The sequence below is a fragment of the Pezoporus wallicus genome, unplaced genomic scaffold, assembly GCF_028554395.1.
Source record: "Pezoporus wallicus isolate ANWC-B61680 ecotype Strahan unplaced genomic scaffold, APGP_CSIRO_Pwel_v1 contig_8088, whole genome shotgun sequence".
In the NCBI taxonomy this organism is placed as follows: Eukaryota; Metazoa; Chordata; class Aves; order Psittaciformes; family Psittacidae; genus Pezoporus; species Pezoporus wallicus.
Genome location: NW_026642341.1, coordinates 622,351 through 641,434, shown reverse-complemented (window position 1 = coordinate 641,434; position 19,084 = coordinate 622,351). Strand labels below are relative to the sequence as shown.

The 19,084-nt window shown below is 43.6% G+C and overlaps 1 protein-coding gene across 8 annotated transcripts in view; it reads left to right on the top strand.

Moving 5' to 3' along the window:
- The window catches only part of PTPRT (protein tyrosine phosphatase receptor type T), a 277,331-nt gene that overhangs the window by 243,748 nt on the left and 14,499 nt on the right, over window positions 1-19,084 (top strand). For all 8 annotated transcript variants that reach the window (XM_057428931.1, XM_057428926.1, XM_057428924.1 and 5 more), the window contains 8 exons: window positions 852-939; window positions 8,974-9,050; window positions 10,080-10,116; window positions 11,045-11,142; window positions 12,880-12,996; window positions 14,355-14,509; window positions 17,058-17,193; window positions 18,161-18,310. In XM_057428931.1, the coding sequence (XP_057284914.1) occupies window positions 852-939; window positions 8,974-9,050; window positions 10,080-10,116; window positions 11,045-11,142; window positions 12,880-12,996; window positions 14,355-14,509; window positions 17,058-17,193; window positions 18,161-18,310 (858 nt within the window). The remainder of the gene's footprint in view (window positions 1-851; window positions 940-8,973; window positions 9,051-10,079; window positions 10,117-11,044; window positions 11,143-12,879; window positions 12,997-14,354; window positions 14,510-17,057; window positions 17,194-18,160; window positions 18,311-19,084) is intronic.

Here is a 19,084-nt window from a genome sequence, read left to right as displayed (position 1 = left end):
GGTTGGAAGGGACCTTAAAGCTCATCCAGTTCCAGCCCCTGCCACGGGCAGGGACCCCTTCCACTAGAGCAGCTTGCTCCAAGCCCCTGTGTCCAACCTGCCCTTGAACACTGCCAGGGATGGGGCAGCCACAGCTTCTCTGGGCACCCTGTGCTTTTTCTGGCTCTGCCTTGATAAATCTTCCTGGATGTGCCCCAAGGGCAAAGTGGCTCTTTTGAGTGTGTTCAGGATAGTTGAAGGGCCAAGCAGTAGGGCACCACCATGTGCTGCCAGTTTCCTTACCCCATCCTTTCTCAAAGAAAATAGCAGATTTTAGGAAAATGCCTGGTTATTTTCATACTTCATGAGCACATTTTACCTCCTTTTGCCTCTCTTCCTTACAAATGATCTAAACCCTGAGCTGCTTTAATTTTCCCCAGAGAAAATCAGCTAGTGGTTTGCATTGCATCACTCCATTATTAATACAGAACTACATGAAATCACTGTATCTGTTTTCAACTTAAATATGAAAGACTGAGTGTTGTGTTTGTATGTATGTGAAATCCCCACAAACCCTGTTCTGCAGGAAGAATGAAGTTAACCTGTGGCTGTGAAGCCAGAAACAAATTCCCCTGGTCCTTTTACATCAGAAGTAGGAAGATGCAAATGATTCTTCGCTGGCAGAAGCCAAGAGCTGCAAATGGTCTGCACCAAGCTCTGCTTCTTGCTTTAGTGGATGTGCCCTTTCCTCAGGAACACTTGTGTGCTTGGTTGATGACTGAATTAATGCGGTGCCTTTATTTTAGCCCTGCTCAGTCATCTTAAGGCATTGGCCAGCTATTTATAAACTCTTCATACTGTTTGTTTTACAGGCACTACCCGAGGGGCAGACAGCATCCTGGGATACAGCCAAGGAAGATGAAAACCGCAATAAGAACAGATACGGAAACATAATCTCCTGTAGGTGTAAATTCACATTAACCTGGCCTTTCTGTGAGGTGTTGTATGCATCCTGGGGAAAAGGGTGTGTTGGAGAACCTCACTAAAAGCTGGTTTGCAGTGCTGGTTGATAATTATGTTTGTTCCAAGCTATGTTTCTATGATTTTAGTTTATTTTAGGGGCTTTTCTCATTGTTTTACATAAAGTCAGGTATGACTTGATGGTTTTTACACATTTTCTATCTGCTTTGCTTTGTGCTTAATGTTTGCAATTTCAGGCCTAAATCCTTTTGCCAGATGTACATGGCGAGTGATGATGCCCATTTTCTGTCCATTTCTACTGCATAAACCAGAGCTTTCAGTGCCACAGATGGGAGCACTGGAGGAGATGCAGATATATCAGATTCTTATTTGGGGATCAGAGATGAGATTTTCTCCCTCCTTGTGGTCAGGAACTGGTGAAGCAATCACTGCTTGTCTCCAGAGATCTGGTTTGATGTGTGGGACAAGCTTAGCTTCTGCCTCAGAATCACAATTAGGCAGCTGAAAATGCACTAAAGCTTCTTAGTTTTACTCCTTTCAATAACCAGTTGCTGTTGATGTTATAGGAATATTGATGCATCACAGAACTGCAGGACAGTGAATGGCTCTATAAAACCATTCAGGTCAGCTTTGTTCTCCAAGTCAGGGCTAGATTCACCTCTGTCATTTTGATCAGATACTTCTCCAGGCAGCTCACCCCAGTGTTTCATTATTCCTTACAGTGACTGGGGAGAGGAGGTGGGAGAGGTAATTCTTTGTAAGGGCTGCTGAGCAGCATCAAGTTGGAGAAGCCAGGCCTGAGACCATCAGAGCAAGAAATAAGAATATGAATGAATGTGCCATAGATTTTCATGACCGGGTAAATCTGTAGAACGCTAGAAGAGCAGAATGAAGTCATGCTGAGTGATACATTTAGTGCTCTATTTTTTCTGAGGTTAAATATGTATTTGCTGTAAAACAAGCAGATTTACTAAAGAATAAAAACCCCTTGGCCATAAGAAGGATCCTCTCACACACAACTATCCCTCTCTTAAGACCTGAAAGAAGTGGTTTCATGTAACGGTTTTGGGGAATGGCATAGGACAGCTCAGTTCAGGGACCCCATGGTAAAGATAAAGAGATCTAGAAATGAGTATCAGAAATTTGTGAGCCCTGCTCTAATCCCACTTCTGCTTCCGGTTTCCTGTCTTGGTTGGGAGCAGGTCACCAGTTCCATCAGTCCTTTTTTTTCTCTATATGGAAAATGGAAGTGGTAGTACTGGAGTATTGCAGTTAGTGTGGAAATATGTCACTGAATCTCACTACAAGTTTCCTGTGTTCCTTATGGCAAAGCGAGATGCCTCCAGACAGAGGTTCAGTTTACCTGTCGATACAATTAGCTTAGATTAAATTAGTTTAAGACAGATGCATCATCCAGCTGTAACAAGTACACAATGGATTGAAGATGAAAGTGCCATAGTAAAAGGAAGGGAATGTGAAAGACTGGTTTTTTGTATGGTCTTGATGAAACAGTTGATCTAATATAAAAGTAGAGGTGGGAAGAGATAAGTCTGTGCAGTAGCCACCATCTCATCTGTATTGAAGGTCGCAAAGAAAATGTTCAACCCCAAGTGAAATGTGAGAAGAAATTAAGGAAGCAAAATCTAGGAAGATAAATGTGGTATTACTTAAAGAGAAGATGAAGATGTTCACAAAGATGAATTGTGCTCTAACAAAGAGTGATGGTAGCCTTTTGGCTATAAATACAGTAGAAATACAGATAGGAGGTTATACACTTGAGTAAGGGAATGGAAAATGTGATAAAAGCTAAGGAAGAAGTATAAAACATAGCCACATAAAACATCAGAAAAGAAGCTCAAGTTTGAGGCCTGTTGGGAAAGTTTTCAGGGTAAGGTAGAAAGGAATAGATCAAGAAATTAACATAGTGAGAGGCAGGATGCACAAGAGTTGAAGGTAAATTACAAAGTTGAGTGGGTTTTCTTCATTTCAAATATTTATCAGGACAAAGAATTTGAGGAGGAGAAAGCAGCTCTTCTGAAACACAGCAAGAAGAATTCAACAACGTGCAATAAAAAGTGATAAATTGGAGTGAAATCCTCGCTTCACTTTGCAGAGGCTGGGGAGAAGGGAGGCAGGATGTCTAAGGAAGGAGCATATTGTTCATCAGATGTTCTGTAGAACCACTGGGAAATGCTCAGTGGTGTCACTGGTTAAGCCTTGAGCCAGAGCCCACTGGTGGCAATGCTGGGCACCTTCCATGAGTAAAGGCAAGGATGGGATCCAGGATAGACAGCTGATAGCAGGTGAGTAGATCCCTGTAGGGAGATGATAAAAATGAACTGTGCTCAGAGGGTGCAAACTGTGCACAAGCCTTCACAGGGAGGTGGAACACAATGACCCCCCTAGCTGCTTTGCTGTACTAGAATTGTAATTGCTGGTAAAACCCAGAGTATGCAGTGATTGCTTCTACCAGCTTACTTGGTAAAAGGCTGCAGATGGCAAGTAATGTGATTTATTTAACCACAGTTACCTTTCCCCCACTCCTGGAACAAGCTACCCCATGTGTTTTGGGCAGTGTATTGAAAAGTCAGATTTGATCTAACTTTTGTAACTGCTTCAGAGACTTCTGTTAAAATGTGGGTTTGTAAGCTCTCGCAGTAAGTAGCGTTGCTCAGTGAATCACAGCAAATGAGATCTTGTCTTTATGGCCTTCTGGGTAATAGTACACTTCCAGCACTGTTTCACTCAGCTCACTGCTTTCCCAGGGCTGTATTAACATCGTGCCTCCCAGTGAAAACCTAGATCTCCCTGCCAGCCCCACCATCTGCTGTTCTTACATTTGCAAACCAAAACTGCACATGAGGCTAATCTCTTCATGGAGAGGAGATGCAAGAGAGTTCTTAGCTCTAAGTTCTCTCTCTCTGTAACTGCCTGAGAGGAGGATGGAGCCAGGAGGGGCTGGGCTCTGCTCCCAAGGAACAAGGGATGGGACAAGAGGAAACGGCCTCAAGCTGCACCAGGGCAGGTTTAGATGGAGCTGAGGAACAATTCCTGCCCCAGAGGGTGCTCAGGCATTGGAACAGGCTGCCCAGGGCAGGGCTGCAGTCACCGTCCCTGCAAGTGTTCACACACCATGGAGATGAGGCCTCAGTGCCATGGGTTAGTGGTGGCCTTGGCAGTGTTGGGGAATGGTTGGACTGGATGATCTCAAAGGTCTTTTCCGACCTCATTGATTCTATGATTCTCCCATGCTTTAAATCCCAGTTTTCAAGGTTCCCTTCAACCTGCAATGTTTTTTTTTGGAAAAAAAGAAGAAAACCTGAGGAGTGATTTGTGGTCTGTGTGACCACAGAAATCCCCTGTTGATGGTGGAAGGATGGACTGTGATTGCACAGATTTGCCATGCTGGAGGAAGCTGCTCTACTCGAACTTTTTATGGTATCGGCAGTATCCATGAGCTTTGCTTTGGGTGTAAAAGTTGTAAATACAAAGTTAATTGTGGAGTTGCAAGATTTTTCTGTAGGGGGCAAGGGTAGGTGGTAGATCCATTTACATGCTGAAGCAAAATGATTTAACTTGCTTCAGGGCCTAGATACTGAGGCCTTCAAAGCACACTGGCAAGTGGTTGTTACGGGAGGGATGTTGAGCTGAACACGTAGAAGAGAAAAAATCCAGAAGCTATGTGGGGCCTTTGGTTCTATTCTTCTATTCTATTTCTCCCTATCTTGTCCAGATTTAGAGCTGTTATAATGGGCAATGAGAGTGAAAACTTCCAGGTGAGAGCTGAGGACATGAAGACATAGGGTTGTGCTTTGGAGCAAAGCATGCTCCTTCTTAGGCACCACAGGTCTGAAGTCTTGTGATGGTCTGTTAAAAACTTGAGTTGATGATAAAAGATGGGAGAAGTTCGCTTCATTTCCTTCATGCTCTGGCTACCAGATGCTTCGGGCTGGAACACGGTGAATTAATAGGGAATTTTATGGTAGAAGAGACAAAGAACAGATTGAGATTAACGGATATTTCAGCTGAAACATAGGTGGAGTGCACTTCTTGGCCATGGAAAGGGATAATGCACAGCCAGTATCGGATTTAGAATAAAGTTCTTATCTTTCAAGCATTTTTATTCCATGGTTTCTTCTGTAGTGCCTAAACGCTTGCTTTTCTGTGCAGTGTCCATGAGAGGATGGGATAAATCACACCTTGCCGTTACCCAGTTCTGAGGGACAGTTCGGGGTCAGAGGGGATGGAGAGAGGAGGAGGATGGTGTGTCCTTAAGAGGGCAGATCGTCCTTCCATACCAGAACTGGGCTGAATCATTTCAGAAGATGTCTGTGTACTTCTCTATTGGCTTTGTGAAGAGCTGTGACAGCCGGTTTAGAGGAGCTGTGTGATGTTTAGATGGCGAAAGTTGTGCGAGATTAATCCAGCGCTGGTTTCAGAATGAGATGTGGAAAAATTGCAGTGATCTTTCAAATGATCACTAATGGGAATTTTGACAGAAGTTTGAAGCCATAGCATTTTTGTGCTAAAATGGGAGCACGATGCTTCTGGGTGAAATTCTTGTCACTTTTGAAATCCTTTTTAAGACCAATTTTCAGTCCAAGTACTCTGTACAGATTTAGAGTTCTGCTCAGTTACATAGGGACTAGAGTAAACAGAGGGAAATCAAAGCATTTATACACTTAATTTCCACTCTTTGCAGTCCTCAATGGTATAGACATGCAATTTTCTTCCTGTTTCTCCCTCCATTTCTCAACTTACTTATAATCCATTTGGAACACAGTGACGTGGTGTCTGACAAGTTTAGAGACGAGTTGAGCAATACTTTGATCCAAAGTATCCAAATAAGTTGTCTCCTTGGCTGGTACAGTCCAGTGAATAGACTGCAGAAGCAGAAATAGATTTTAACCACTGAGAGAAGATATAATGAAGACATTTGCTGTGCTTCAAAAACCCTTTTAAAGTCTTTAGATGAAAAAAAACTTAAGTAGAATATTGTTCTTGCTAATAGCATAAGTTGCATGGGATTTTTGCCCCTCTCTGTTAAAATAAGAAGACACATTCCAAAGTTTGGGAAGAAAAAAGAGATTTACAAGGTAAGTTATTTCATGAACTTTTATCCACACTGTGCTCCTAAACTTATGAAAAAGATTAAAGACACCATTAGGACATCATTAATATTTTGTGTGCTTACCGCATACACTGATCTTTTTTCTTTTCTGCTGCACTGTTCACACTTATAAAGAGAAATAAATGTCCTCCAAGAATTAATCTCATTTTTGTAAAATATGCAATAAAATATTTTGAATACTGTCCTAAAAAAAAAAAAAAAAAGTATTTTTTATTTGCTCCCAAAATATAATAGGACCTAAATCTGGATGTCTCCTCTTTGTAAAGTGTCATTCATTTCCAATCATCATTTTTCATCCTTTGCTGCTTTTCAGAGATAGAATAACCATATTGGCTTAAAGGAAAAAACCCAGGCAACAATATTTCCTACAGCTATAGAGCATCTTTTCTTTATCCATAATTGTCTTAAGTGCACAGACCTTTTCTGCAGTCTGTTCCTTGGGTCTTTCACATTTAGCTGCCTTGGAAGGTATTTATAGAATCCCAGCCTGATTTGGGCTGGAAGGGAACTTAAAGCTCATCCAGTTCCACCCCCTGCAATGGGCAGGGACACCTTCCACTAGAGCAGCTTGCTCCAAGCCCCTGTGTCCAACCTGCCCTTGAACACTGCCAGGGATGGGGCAGCCACAGCTTCTCTGGGCACCCTGGGCCAGCGCCTCAGCACCCTCACAGGGAAGAGCTTCTGCCTAAGAGCTCAGCTCAGTCTCCCCTCTGGCAGGTTAAAGCCATTCCCCTTGGCCTGTCCCTACATCCCTTGTCCCAAGCCCCTCTCCACGTTTCCTGCAGCCCCTTCAGGCACTGGAGCTGCTCTAAGGTCTCCCCTTCAGGAGCCTTCTCTTGTCCAGGCTGACCCAGCCCAGCTCTCTCAATCCATCCCTTCTGTTTTGAGTTTATGATGAGTGTCTCAAAGAACTGAAACTTAATTTCAGGGTTTGGTTCCATTAGAAGAAGAGGGGCAGGGTTTTTTTTGCTGACTATTCAGAGCCCTTAACTCCCCCCCCTGCATAGACAGTGTCTCTCTTAAAACATCATTTTCACTTTTTAGCTGTATTGTTGCAATAAGTGAAGACTTCTATAACATTTTTTTTATCATGGGATCTCAAGCAGAGTTAGTAAAGTTCCCCTCCAAAACATCAGCTCTTGGAGCTTTCCCTTTCCGTTTATTCCCTGTGATCCTTACCTAGCTGGGTTTGCTGCCTGGAATTACAAGTGTGAAATTCTCGACGGGAGGGTTTGTGTATTTCATCCGGATGTCCAGTTTAATCAGCTCTTTTTCTGTCTTTGGGAATTGGTCCAAGTATAAATTCTTTTGTTGTCTGTCTCACCGCATGATTTACTGCAACTCCCGGTGTCGTTGCCTTGAGTGCAGGTAATTGGGAACAACATCAGCACTGTGATTAACACACATACCTCCTTCCACTGCGCCTGCAAAGGTTGTATTTATTAATACCAATATAATAGAGCTTTTGATGGATTCACCTGCATAACCTTTTTAGAATGCAAATACGGGATTTGATAAATGCAGCAAATGTGGTTGTATTTTGGGGGGCTGAAAATCTCATCCAAAAAATGAGCACAGTATGAAAATAATTCCTTTTCATAACCAAATGAATATTTAATAAATATCCAAATCTTGGGTTTCAGGACTGCAGGCGCATCTCTCTTCACAATTATTATCTGATCCTGCATTTAATTAAGTCATGACTAAACCCCTTTTTGACTGAGTTGCTGCAGAATCACACCTCGGATTTTTATGTTTCATTGCTGTGATTCTTCTTAATGGCATATAAATCATGCTTAGGCCCATATTTTGCAAATTGCTTCTAAACATTCATGCTTTATTGACTGAGGGCTACAGTCACATAACTGGTAGAGAGGAATTAAATTTAATGGACTCAATATTATACTCCTTTTTATAAATCCCTTATAACTGAGCCCAGCATGGCCTGCGGTGACCTCTGTCACCCAGTACCTTTGCCAAGCAACTGACCCTCAGATAGAGTTCTGCAGTGTAATCACATGCCAGTGCTGGGATTGCCAGACCAAATCGGATCAGAGCCCAGCTCAAGGAGGATCTCCTGTGGCAGGGCCCAGCACCAGCTCTTCCAGGGACAGATCCGGATAGTCCCATGGCAGAAAATCGTGTCATGATCTGCCCGCTGGTGCAGTTCCTGTCTGTCTCTGAGCTGTAGTGCTGGGAGATGGAAAGATCAGTATCTGGTATTTCACTGCCTTATCTAAAGTAACTTTGAACATCCTCAAAACCATGTATGTTTTTAATTTTGTTGTGTTTTGACACTGCCTTGATGCTGTTTTGCTGCTGTGAGTTCTGGGGGTTGCATAAAAGAGACGTCTCTGATTTCTTTTAGTGTTTCTTTGGTTTCTGGGTTGTCCCATTTCTTATTTGTAGGATTGCATTTGCCATTTTACCCTCCTTAATCTTTTTATACCTCTGATGTGATCTGTTTATTTTTATCCTCATCTTGACAAGTTTCAGCTCTTGCCTCAGTTTCCATAGCTCAGATGAAGGCAGGGAGGCTTCAAGCATCAGTACGGCTTTTGTCATGGAGATAAATCCTGTAAGGATCTGTCCTGAGACCCCCAAGCCAAGCAGAAGCAGCATTTGTGGTCTCTGTAAAAGCTCAGTGAGCATTATGGCAGCAGTGACCTTGATGAACACAGAGTATGAATGGACACTAACCTCAGGATCTAAACATTACATCTTAAACACAAAAGGCTTGTAGGAACAGGAATGTGATATGGTTTCATTTGTTATTGCTGTAAGAGTTCCCTTCCCCACTTGCAGGAGCCAGCAGATCCAATGAAACGCTGAGAAACTCCTTTTTATCGTTACTGTCACTTCTTTTCCTTTCCTTCTTTCAGATGATCATTCAAGAGTGAGATTGCAGCTGCTGGATGGGGACCCTCACTCTGACTACATAAACGCCAATTACATAGACGTAAGGCTCCTGGACATCCCCACTATGACAAACATTGCTGATGACAAGTCTGCTTATGAATTTGGTGCATGTGACATAGGGACAGACTGTTGATCTGATATGAATGACAGCTGAACATTACACAAACATCATGTTGTGACAGGGAGAAGGTTCTCGGTCTTCTGTTTATTCTGTCTGACCAATCTGGACAGATGGAGATTTCCTATGTTTGACAGACCCACCAACATAAGTGGAATGTGGGCTAAACTGACGTATATGGAAAGCAGTATCAGCCCCATGCAATAGCACTGGTAGATATGAGACTTACTAACTTCTTAGAGTTGCAGTGCAGAAGGCATGTAAGTAGATTGACATATTTTTTAGTGTTATAGAATAACATTCAAAGAGCAGCCTCCCTCACACACACAGAATCATCAAATGAACGTGTGCTTCTTGCATGCGTGTTCTAAATCTTAGGAACATAGACTCATAGAACCACAGACTGCTTTGGTTGGAAGGGACCTTAAAGGTCACCCAGTTCCAACCCCCTGCCATGGGCTGGGACACCTCACACTAGAGCAGCTTGCTCCAAGCCCTGTCCAACCTGGCCTTGAACACTTCAGAAGAGTTTCTTTAAAGGATGAAAAATCTACCTGATAAGTTTACGTAGGACAGGCACTCAGCATGTCCACACTGAGGCAATGCATGCTTTTCTTCCTTTTGCAAACAATAAGGTGCAGCATTTTGCCTGTTAGTTTGCAGAGTTGCCCACAGGTGAGTCCCAGGGCTTGTGTTTCTTTGAGAAAGTAGTAAAAGCTGCCTCATTCCTGTTTTCTCTTTGGCATGATGAGATCTTGTTTCTCAGCCTGAGCAAGATACCATCACTTAAAATCTCACAGGGCAATCCAGTTGCCTATCTTCATTCATTCAATAACGGGTGTTAGTACCCTGTTTAGGCTGCAGCAGCTGTTGTTGCCTGGAAGGTATAAAATACACAATGTTGTCTGAACTGTGATCTCACAGACCATCACTTATTTTCTTTTCTTCCAGGGGTACCACCGGCCTCGCCATTACATTGCAACTCAAGGCAAGTTCATTCTTGTATGTCTAAATATTTGTAAAACCACTGCTGTTTTAAATGGTTCTGAGAGCTATTTCATAGACTCCCAGCCTGGTTTGGGTTGGAAGGGACCTTAAAGCTCCTCCAGTTCCAACCCCCTGCCATGGGCTGGGACACCTCACACTAGAGCAGCTTGCTCCAAGCCCTGTCTCACCTGGCCTTGAACACTGCCAGGGATGGGGCACCCCAACTTCTGTTTGGGGGAACTTATGAAAACTCAGTATAGGAGCACAAAAGGGGAGGATATAGAATGTTCCAAGATCTTTAAGGCACTCAAATGCAAAACCTCAGCTACAAGAATAAGAAATGCTTCAGACTTAGAAGTGGCAGTGTAATCTATAATGTGTCTGTTGTGCATGAAGTATGACATTAGAACTACAACAGACTTTATGGATCTTGGGTTTACCTTCTGGTGGTATGAAATTGCTTGAGGAGGGCAGTATGAATAACCCTGTGACTGATGAACATTTGGTTACTTGGGGGACTTTAGAAAAGGGCTAATCTCTGCTTATTTCCTTCCTCTTTCATAACTAATAAATACAGAGTGAAATGAAGGCATTTTAGTGCTGCACCAGGTACAAATTTCAATACAGTCTTAATACAGAGTCACTGTAAGGTGCATCCCATGCCCTGTCACTTATATGTGTTTACCTACTGGAGCCATCTCTGCTGGTTACAATACACCACTATCACCTCTATTTCCAGCATGCTATAACCTTAAATACCCCAAATACCTCTGCAGGGAAGTGTCTGATCACTTAAAGAGCTCCTGGCTGTTGAATTGCAGAGAAATGCTCTGAAAAGGAGAGTAGGAATCCAGGGGAGCAGCTGAGAAGGGTTGCTGACATTCAGTACGCTCTCTTAAGGTTTCCTTGTGTCTTTTCTCCTGCCCTAGGGCCTATGCAAGAGACAGTGAAGGATTTCTGGAGAATGATCTGGCAAGAAAACTCTGCAAGCGTGGTCATGGTCACCAACTTGGTGGAAGTGGGCAGGGTAAGGATTCCACTTTCCCAGCATACAAAGCCAGTTCAGTTCTGGGTACCACACTGCTGTTCAGGCAAGCTTGGCGAGTGAAATGCCTTTTGCTTACTGTGGGAAGGGAATGAATTAAGCCACTCTGGGTCTTTCTCTACAGTGCTAGATTTTGTAATACTTAGCTGCTTCCCTTCTAGACTAATAGGGATTGTGTTCCTGGTGTAAGTCTCGGCTTTAGCGGAGTTATCTACAAATTTATGCTGGCTGAGAAGCTGTCTCCTTCTTCACTACAGAAGGAAAATGTACTTCTGTAATAATTATTCTTTATCTGTATAATTTGAATACTTCTCTACCCAGGAAAATCCAGAGGGCACGGATGTGTGTCTGGTGTTCAAACTGTTTAAAAGAGCTCTTTAAATAACAGTTCAAAGCCTAGAGTTTCCAGTCACTTCAGAAGATTCGAGGTGGTATGAGGCTGTGCACGGCTGGATCCCGGGGCACACAGCAGCTTGGCCTCCTCAACCCCCACCACTTCACTCTTCTGCACTCAGATGAACCAGTGGCCCTGTGTCAGCACAAGGCAATTGCCAAAGCCCACGGTGGGAGCAGACATGAGTAACTCCAAAGGCATAGGCTAGACTGTACGGAGCAGGAAGAAGGCATGTCTGGGGTGGCTTTCCTCACCATGTTCTTCCCACTCCCGATGGATTTTGGTTTAGAGACATTCTCAGCCAGAAACTGGAGCTCTTATTTATTGCTTTTCCTGGTGTTTGTCACTTTCCATTGCTTTGGTACTAAGAAAAGTTTAAATGATCATTTACCCACAGCCATTAGTGATTCAGCTGCTTTGTATTTGATTTCCTTTAGATCTCATGGTTGAATGCCAGCTGGTTCAGTTCATTTATTGTTACTTATTCTAAGTTACCTTCTGCTGACACTTCACTTTGAAATAAATGCCACTGTGTAAAAAAAAACCCAACAAACCTGCATTAATCATATTTAATACTTATAAAACCCCTTCTGATTATGACTGAAACATAAAACCTGCTTTGCAGAAGCTAATTGCTTCAGCTTTTAGGTGCTGTTCCTCTCTTCATGCTAAAGCATTTAAAAACTTGATAGTCTTTGTTAGCTGTAAATATCCCTTCCAGTGTTTCACAGCCTTGGCTTTAATTTCTACTATTAGTTTAGCACACATCTTCTAGAAGTGGCTAAGCTTGGGCTATATTTATGTGATCAGGAGATGCCTTTCCTGAGCCTTAGCTGAGGCCTGCCACAGCTGGTAAAATGTCAAATTTGTGTCCACATCTGATAAGGAAAGATTAGAGTCAACCAAATTTAATGTATCAGCAAGTATCTCGCAATCCCTGTGAACTGAAATGCTTTGACTAAACAGAGGGAGTTGGGCATTACGGTAGCAATAGCAAGAGCACAGATTTTTCTCAAAGGGGGTGGTGGCAGTGGCTGCCAGGGAGTCTGTGAACCTCATACATGCTCAGGGCATGTATGGAAATTCAAGGAAGACTGTCTTAAAGAAGATGAGCTTAAATGCATCCTTTTGATTTGCACTGACAACAGAGGAAACCAGGATAACATCATCCCTGTGCTTTCTATATGTGATAAAGGAATCTTGACATAATTTATACAGTTAATTTTGACAAGGTCTGTACATCACAACTTGTGTTGGCTTCAGCTGAAAAATGTCCAGACTCAACTTGAGCTAGTTCCTCTCAATGTTTTCTTTCCCTCACCCAGGTGAAGTGTGTTCGGTACTGGCCAGATGACACAGAGGTCTATGGAGATATTAAAGTCACATTAATTGAAACAGAACCGTTGGCAGAGTATGTCATACGCACATTTACTGTGCAGAAGGTAAGGAAGCCTTCAGTCAGCTGGAATTCTGATACAACACTTAATTTGTGTTCAGAAATCGTCTGGGAAACAGATCCAGAATGTTCTTGGAGATGGGACCTGTTGCTATTTGGACAGGTTTCACTTCAGAAACCTGAATCTTAAAGAGAGTCCAATTTTGGACAAGTGATTTTAAGTGAACATCTTGATGTAGCCATTAAAGTAGAATCCACAGTGCACAAAGTTTAAATGGATCCAAAAGCCAGCAGTTGATGCTATGCCAGACATAGCGCGTGTTTCACAGTGGCAGATTACACATCAAAAAAGCTACCAGTTAAACTGGATGCCAAGTAGGGTCCCTTTTCAACAGAAATAAAACATAATAAAGGCAAGAGTGTACGAATTATCCCCAAATTGGCAGCATTTGGAAGATTTTTGTTACTTGTAATTAGAAATTGGAAGTGTAAGTGCCAGAGTATTCCAGGTCTGCCCAAGTTATTCTCCAAACACTCAGTAAATGCTTTTAAAGCTTTCAAAAATTCCTGCTAAATGAACTTCAGTTACACTGGGAATATTGATCCAGTTCTCTAATACATCGGCTCCATATGTCATTAAACCACTCTGTGCTGGTTTCAGCGGGGATAGAGCAAGTGGCTGCCTGGTACTTAGGTGGAAGCTGGGTTTAAACCACAACACATTATAAACCTGGTTCGAAATGTTATTGCCAAAAGTCGACAGGTTAGGGGACCGGCTGGTGGATTCTACCTGCATTTCCTGTGACCATAAAATGTCACAGCTGACAGGCACTTCTTTGTTACCCTTGCAGTGTCCATTTTCATGTGCCAATCACTTGGTCTCACCAGAAAAGCCAGCTCATGGGTCTGGGTACCAGTTTTTGCCCTTTTTGACACCAGTTGTAATCTCAAACTGAGACCTTTTGGCAGCAAATGGCAGAAAATCTACCATTGTCATGGGGCCTGCCTACCGTCAGGGTGTTCATTCCCCAGGCTTGTAGCTTCAACACCTCAGGAAGGATTTAAGAGTGACTGCTTGGTGGTTTATGGTAAAAACACCGCAGGAGTTTATGGTAAAAACACCACATGCAGCCATGGTTTACTGGTGCTAAAGTCAGTCTATGAAGTGAGCTGGGTTTGAACTCCAAGACTACAGGTTTGAACTGGGAGCTGGCATTCACCTTCACAGCTCTCAGTTGTGTGACCCACCTCATTTGTTACTGGAGTTCAGCTTGAAATCTCTTGGAGTAAAAAGCAGCACAGGACACGTTCCTGGGCATAAGGAGAGCTCAATGCTTGCTCAGGGAAAGGAGCAGTAATCAGAACATGCTGACTGCAGTCACAGAGGCTGTGTTGTCTCCTCAGAAAGGCTACCATGAGATCCGAGAGATTCGGCAGTTCCACTTCACCAGCTGGCCGGACCACGGCGTTCCTTGCTATGCCACCGGCCTCCTGGGCTTCGTTCGCCAAGTGAAGTTCCTCAATCCCCCAGAAGCAGGACCCGTTGTTGTGCACTGCAGGTATGTGAGCTCTTTGACTGAGCCTTTGCTCCATCAGCTTCTTTCCTTCTCATCTGGCAATAATCAGTGACATTTAGTTTGTGTAAGGGTGTAATCTGTGGGCCTCACCAGGAAACAAAGCGGAATCTGATTTACTTTTCTAAAGCGGCAGCTCTGGAGCCTTGCTGGCACGGATTGGAGATGATATAAGTAGGTTTAAGAGGGTCATTTGAATGTTAAAGACTCTCTGGTGACCTATACTCTCTTAGATACTCATAGCAGAGCTGGAAGAATGGTAAGTATTTGGGTCAGCCATTCCAGTTGTTATCTACAACAAGACCTCGCACGGCTGAAGGGTCAATGTCAACAAAAAGAAAGAGAATTTTAAAGCAACTTTGCTTTGCTGTACCCACATGCACTTTAGTTCAGCTTTGTACCAGCACCAATAGGCTTATCAGGAACATTAGTCTGTCTTCCTGGGTCTGGATGCCAGTGCTGTGCATCTTGGACTCCTCAAAGCCCAGGAGTTGAAATGGAAATATCAGATTGAAAACCTGTTCAGGGTCTTCCAGCTAGTTAATAAAAGAGGGATGCCTGAGGAAACCTCACTGCTTGGTTTTCAGCTGTGAGAATTCAGAGTATTGAATCACATGCTTGCTAACTCCACTGCTGCTGCTGTTACTGGTGAGGGCTCCATAGAATCATCACAGAATCCCAGCCTGGTTTGGGTTGGAAAGGACCTTAAAGCTCATCCAGTTCCACCCCCTTGCCATGGGCAGGGACCCCTTCCACTAGAGCAGCTTGCTCCAAGCCCCTGTGTCCAACCTGGCCTTGAGCACTGCCAGGGATGGGGCAGCCACAGCTTCTCTGGGCACCCTGTGCCTACGGCTCAACACCTTCACAGGGAAGTTTCTTCTTTACATCTAATCTTAATCCAAACTGATCTTAAAGCCCTAATTTGCAAGGCTCTATATATGTAGGAGTGTTCCTATCACGCAGAAGAAACAGTTTGCGGTGTGAGCAAGCATGCAGCTGGTGGTGGGAGAGCAGACACACACAGGCTGCTATCAGAGCTGGATGACTTCAAATGCAAGGCAAGAGACTGATACAAAACCAGAGTCTGGGTTTGTAGCATCAGTGCCAAAACTTCAACCCTAATCAGTCTACGCTTACCTCTGAGTGCCATGCTGTGTGATCATGAAGACAGAGACAGTGCATCCCACAACCACTTTAAAAAGGAAAATCAATTAAATCTCACCCTTTTTAAACAGTTTTGGATGGGGGGGGGGGGGGGTGTTTGTTCTGTTTGTTTGTTCTGTTGTGTTTTTTTTTTTATCAAGCAGTGAATCATTTCTATAATAAAACACAGCTAGGCCTGAGGAGGTAACAGAAGGGAATTCATTTAGAGCTCAGGGCCTGAATTTGCTGCCTCGGTGCCAGGACATGAGTCTGGCCCTGGAAGGAGTTTGAAATCAAGGAGGAATTTTTCATCCTTCCCGTTGTAATGAATAGAGGCCATTTCCTCACCGTTATTTATCTGCTTTTGAATTTAAATGACTTGCTTTAAGTGGTAATTACCAAATTCTCCCTATCGATGCCTGGCTGGATAATATCACTGTTCGATATTTATGAAGTGCCAGGATCCTCTAAATATAGAAATGTTATAACTATTTGTTAAAATTCTGAAGAGCTGAGAGATAAAGGGAGAGGAAATGCCACTTATTCATTAAAATTCTGCAAATGAAAAATATCTTTCCTCTATTCAGCAGTTGATTAATCTGGTCCATTAATTTATGGTCATTCATATCTCCTTGCTTTCGGCACTGCTGGAGTTTTCATGCAGCTGAAGTTGCCCTTTTTTTAGCTGAGTTTTCCCTCTTCCTTTGGAGTAATGTGAAGAGACGTTCCCCTCACTCTCTCCTTCACACCTAAAGAGCTTGGATGATTTCCCAGGAGGGAAGAAGGACACAGTGACAGCACAGCTTTGCAGGAGATGGTTCAATTCCCACAAGCAGTGGGAGGCTCTAAACTGAAGGTTTTGGGTAGCCTCGAGCTCCTCTTCTCCATCCTCTTACAATCCACAACATGAGATCACCCTCCTCAGGACCCAGACTCCTCTGGATTAAGAAGGGAAAAGAAATGTTTGAGGTGGAGGACTGAGCCCCTTTCATCTTGCCCACTGGAGTAAAGATGTGCATGGCTTTTTTAAAGAAGGAAATGTTTGGAACTGTGTTGATTTGCAAGTGCTCTCCCACATCCTGTGTGGTGAGGGATGTGCAGGTTAACCAACCATTATGTAATGGCATAATGATTATTTGTCATTATTTTCTTGGTGTTGAAGAACACAGGGATTTTTTTCCTACTACCCGAGTCCATTCAGGAAATAGTATTTCATCTCATTCTCATAAATCCTAAGCTAATTTAGCTACACATAAAAATCAACTTTAGAGGGAGAGGTAGCAGCTTCCAAGAGGAGATTGCTGTGTCCGTGCTGCAGTGTTCTCCACAGAGCCCAGCCTCTCCACGGTCCCTTGATCATGCAGCTCCTTGTGTTTGTCTCTTGTTTCAGTGCAGGGGCTGGGAGAACAGGGTGCTTCATTGCCATCGACATCATGCTCGACATGGCAGAGAATGAAGGCGTGGTGGATATATTTAACTGTGTGCGAGAGCTGCGATCCCAAAGAGTCAATTTGGTGCAGACAGAGGTAGGTGCCAGCAGGTCTTCTCTTACAGCATGCTGCTTTTCTGTCAGCTTCTCTGCTCAACAGGAGCCCAGCAATTCATTAAGTCAACACTCCCTTGCTCTGTGATGTGATTATACAGAGCTTTCGGTGGCTAAACGTATCCAGATGTGCCCTGAATCACATTCACTGGCAGCTCCTCAGGGCCTCCAAGACAGGAGGGCAAGCCTTGAAGTTTAGGTCTTAGCATTGCTGATTATTCTCCTAGTAGAAAAAAGCTAGCTCCTGCATCCTCATGCCTCATTCGTAGGCATGCCACAGACTCCAGTAGTGCCTGGCTTATATCAACTGCACACTAAACAAATGAAACATCCTTGACTCAAGCTTTGGGTGCTGATTAAGCAAAGTTGCTCCATCATGTAGCATCTAGCAGCTGCACAAACTCCTATGGAGCTGTCACCCTGCTGCACAGGTTTATGTATGTGCTTCAATGCCTTCCCCTCCTGAGGGACACCAGCAGAGAAGTGCTTTTAACTTCGCTGGACTTCCCATCGTTAGTTCCAGGGAAGAGCTTTACCCAGAATACCAGAAGTCCAGGGGTTTTGAGCAATAGAGCAGACCTGTTAGTACAGTTGTTTCTCTGGTATTATCAGAGGTCCAAAGCACAATTCATTCCTGACCACTACCTCATGGTTGTGAACAGAAAAGCTTTGCACCCTGATTTCCTCCTCAGCCCGCTCCCATTTTGTCCCAGTATTCCTGAGAGTGGTGACTTCTGATTTTACTTGCAAATCTGAAATGAGTACATGAGCCCTTGCAGTCAGTGATGGATGAAATACACTCACAAAGCTGTCACAAAGCACACTGTCATTTGTCTCTGCATGAAACAGAGCCAAATGTGCATATTGGGCATGATTTAAGGAAAAAAAACATGATGTTTCATTATCTGTATTGAAAATATGATTTTAATCTCTTATCCCCCCATGTGCAGGAGCAGTATGTGTTTGTCCATGATGCCATTTTGGAGGCATGTCTCTGTGGCAACACGGCCATTCCAGTTTGTGAGTTCAGATCCATATATTACAACATCAGCCGACTAGATCCACAGACCAATTCCAGCCAGATAAAAGATGAGTTTCAGGTAATTTGATATGTCTGTCGTTGCAGCTGGTGTTTAATCAATTTCTGTGTGTTATTTTATGATTTCCAGTAGAGCAGAGAAGGGGGACACTGAGTCCAGGTCTCATTTCAGCTGATTTTTGTTATTTTACTGCTGCATCAAGCAAAGATTTATTTCTGAGCATGGACTTCAAACATGGACTGGTATTGAGCATCCCTCTAGGATTTTCAGCCAACACTGACATAGAGAAAATGTGTAATATTGTGGGAAATTTGGGGCAAGGTGAGTCTGATAGGAAAAAGAGGCCTCAGCTATTTATGAAGAAGCCATGCTGCTTAGTCAGTAGTAAAAAGGTGAGTTTCCTTTAATTGTACAAAATGATTTGAGAAAACATTTGAGCTCACAAAGTGGATTGAGAGCAGCCTGAGGAGAAGGGCTTGGGGGTGCTGGGTGAGGAGAAGCTCCCCATGACCAGGCTTTAGTGTACGCTTCAGCCCAGAACCCTCCCCGTGTGCTGGGCTGCACCCCCAGAGCGTGAGCAGCAGCTCAGGGAGGGGATCCTGCCCCTCTGCTGTGCTCTGGGGAGACACCCCCTGCAGTCGTGATCCGACTGTGGAGCAGCAGCACAAGAGGGACGTGATGCCTCTTTTCCTCTCTCCCTCTGCAAAGGGACAAAGTGTGGTTTTTATCTGAAACCACAGAACCATCAGGGTTGGTATAGTGAGATAAGGAATGTGGATCCCAGCTGGTGACAGTTCAATTAAAGCAAGATCTGGTTTTATCAGGTGATACCAC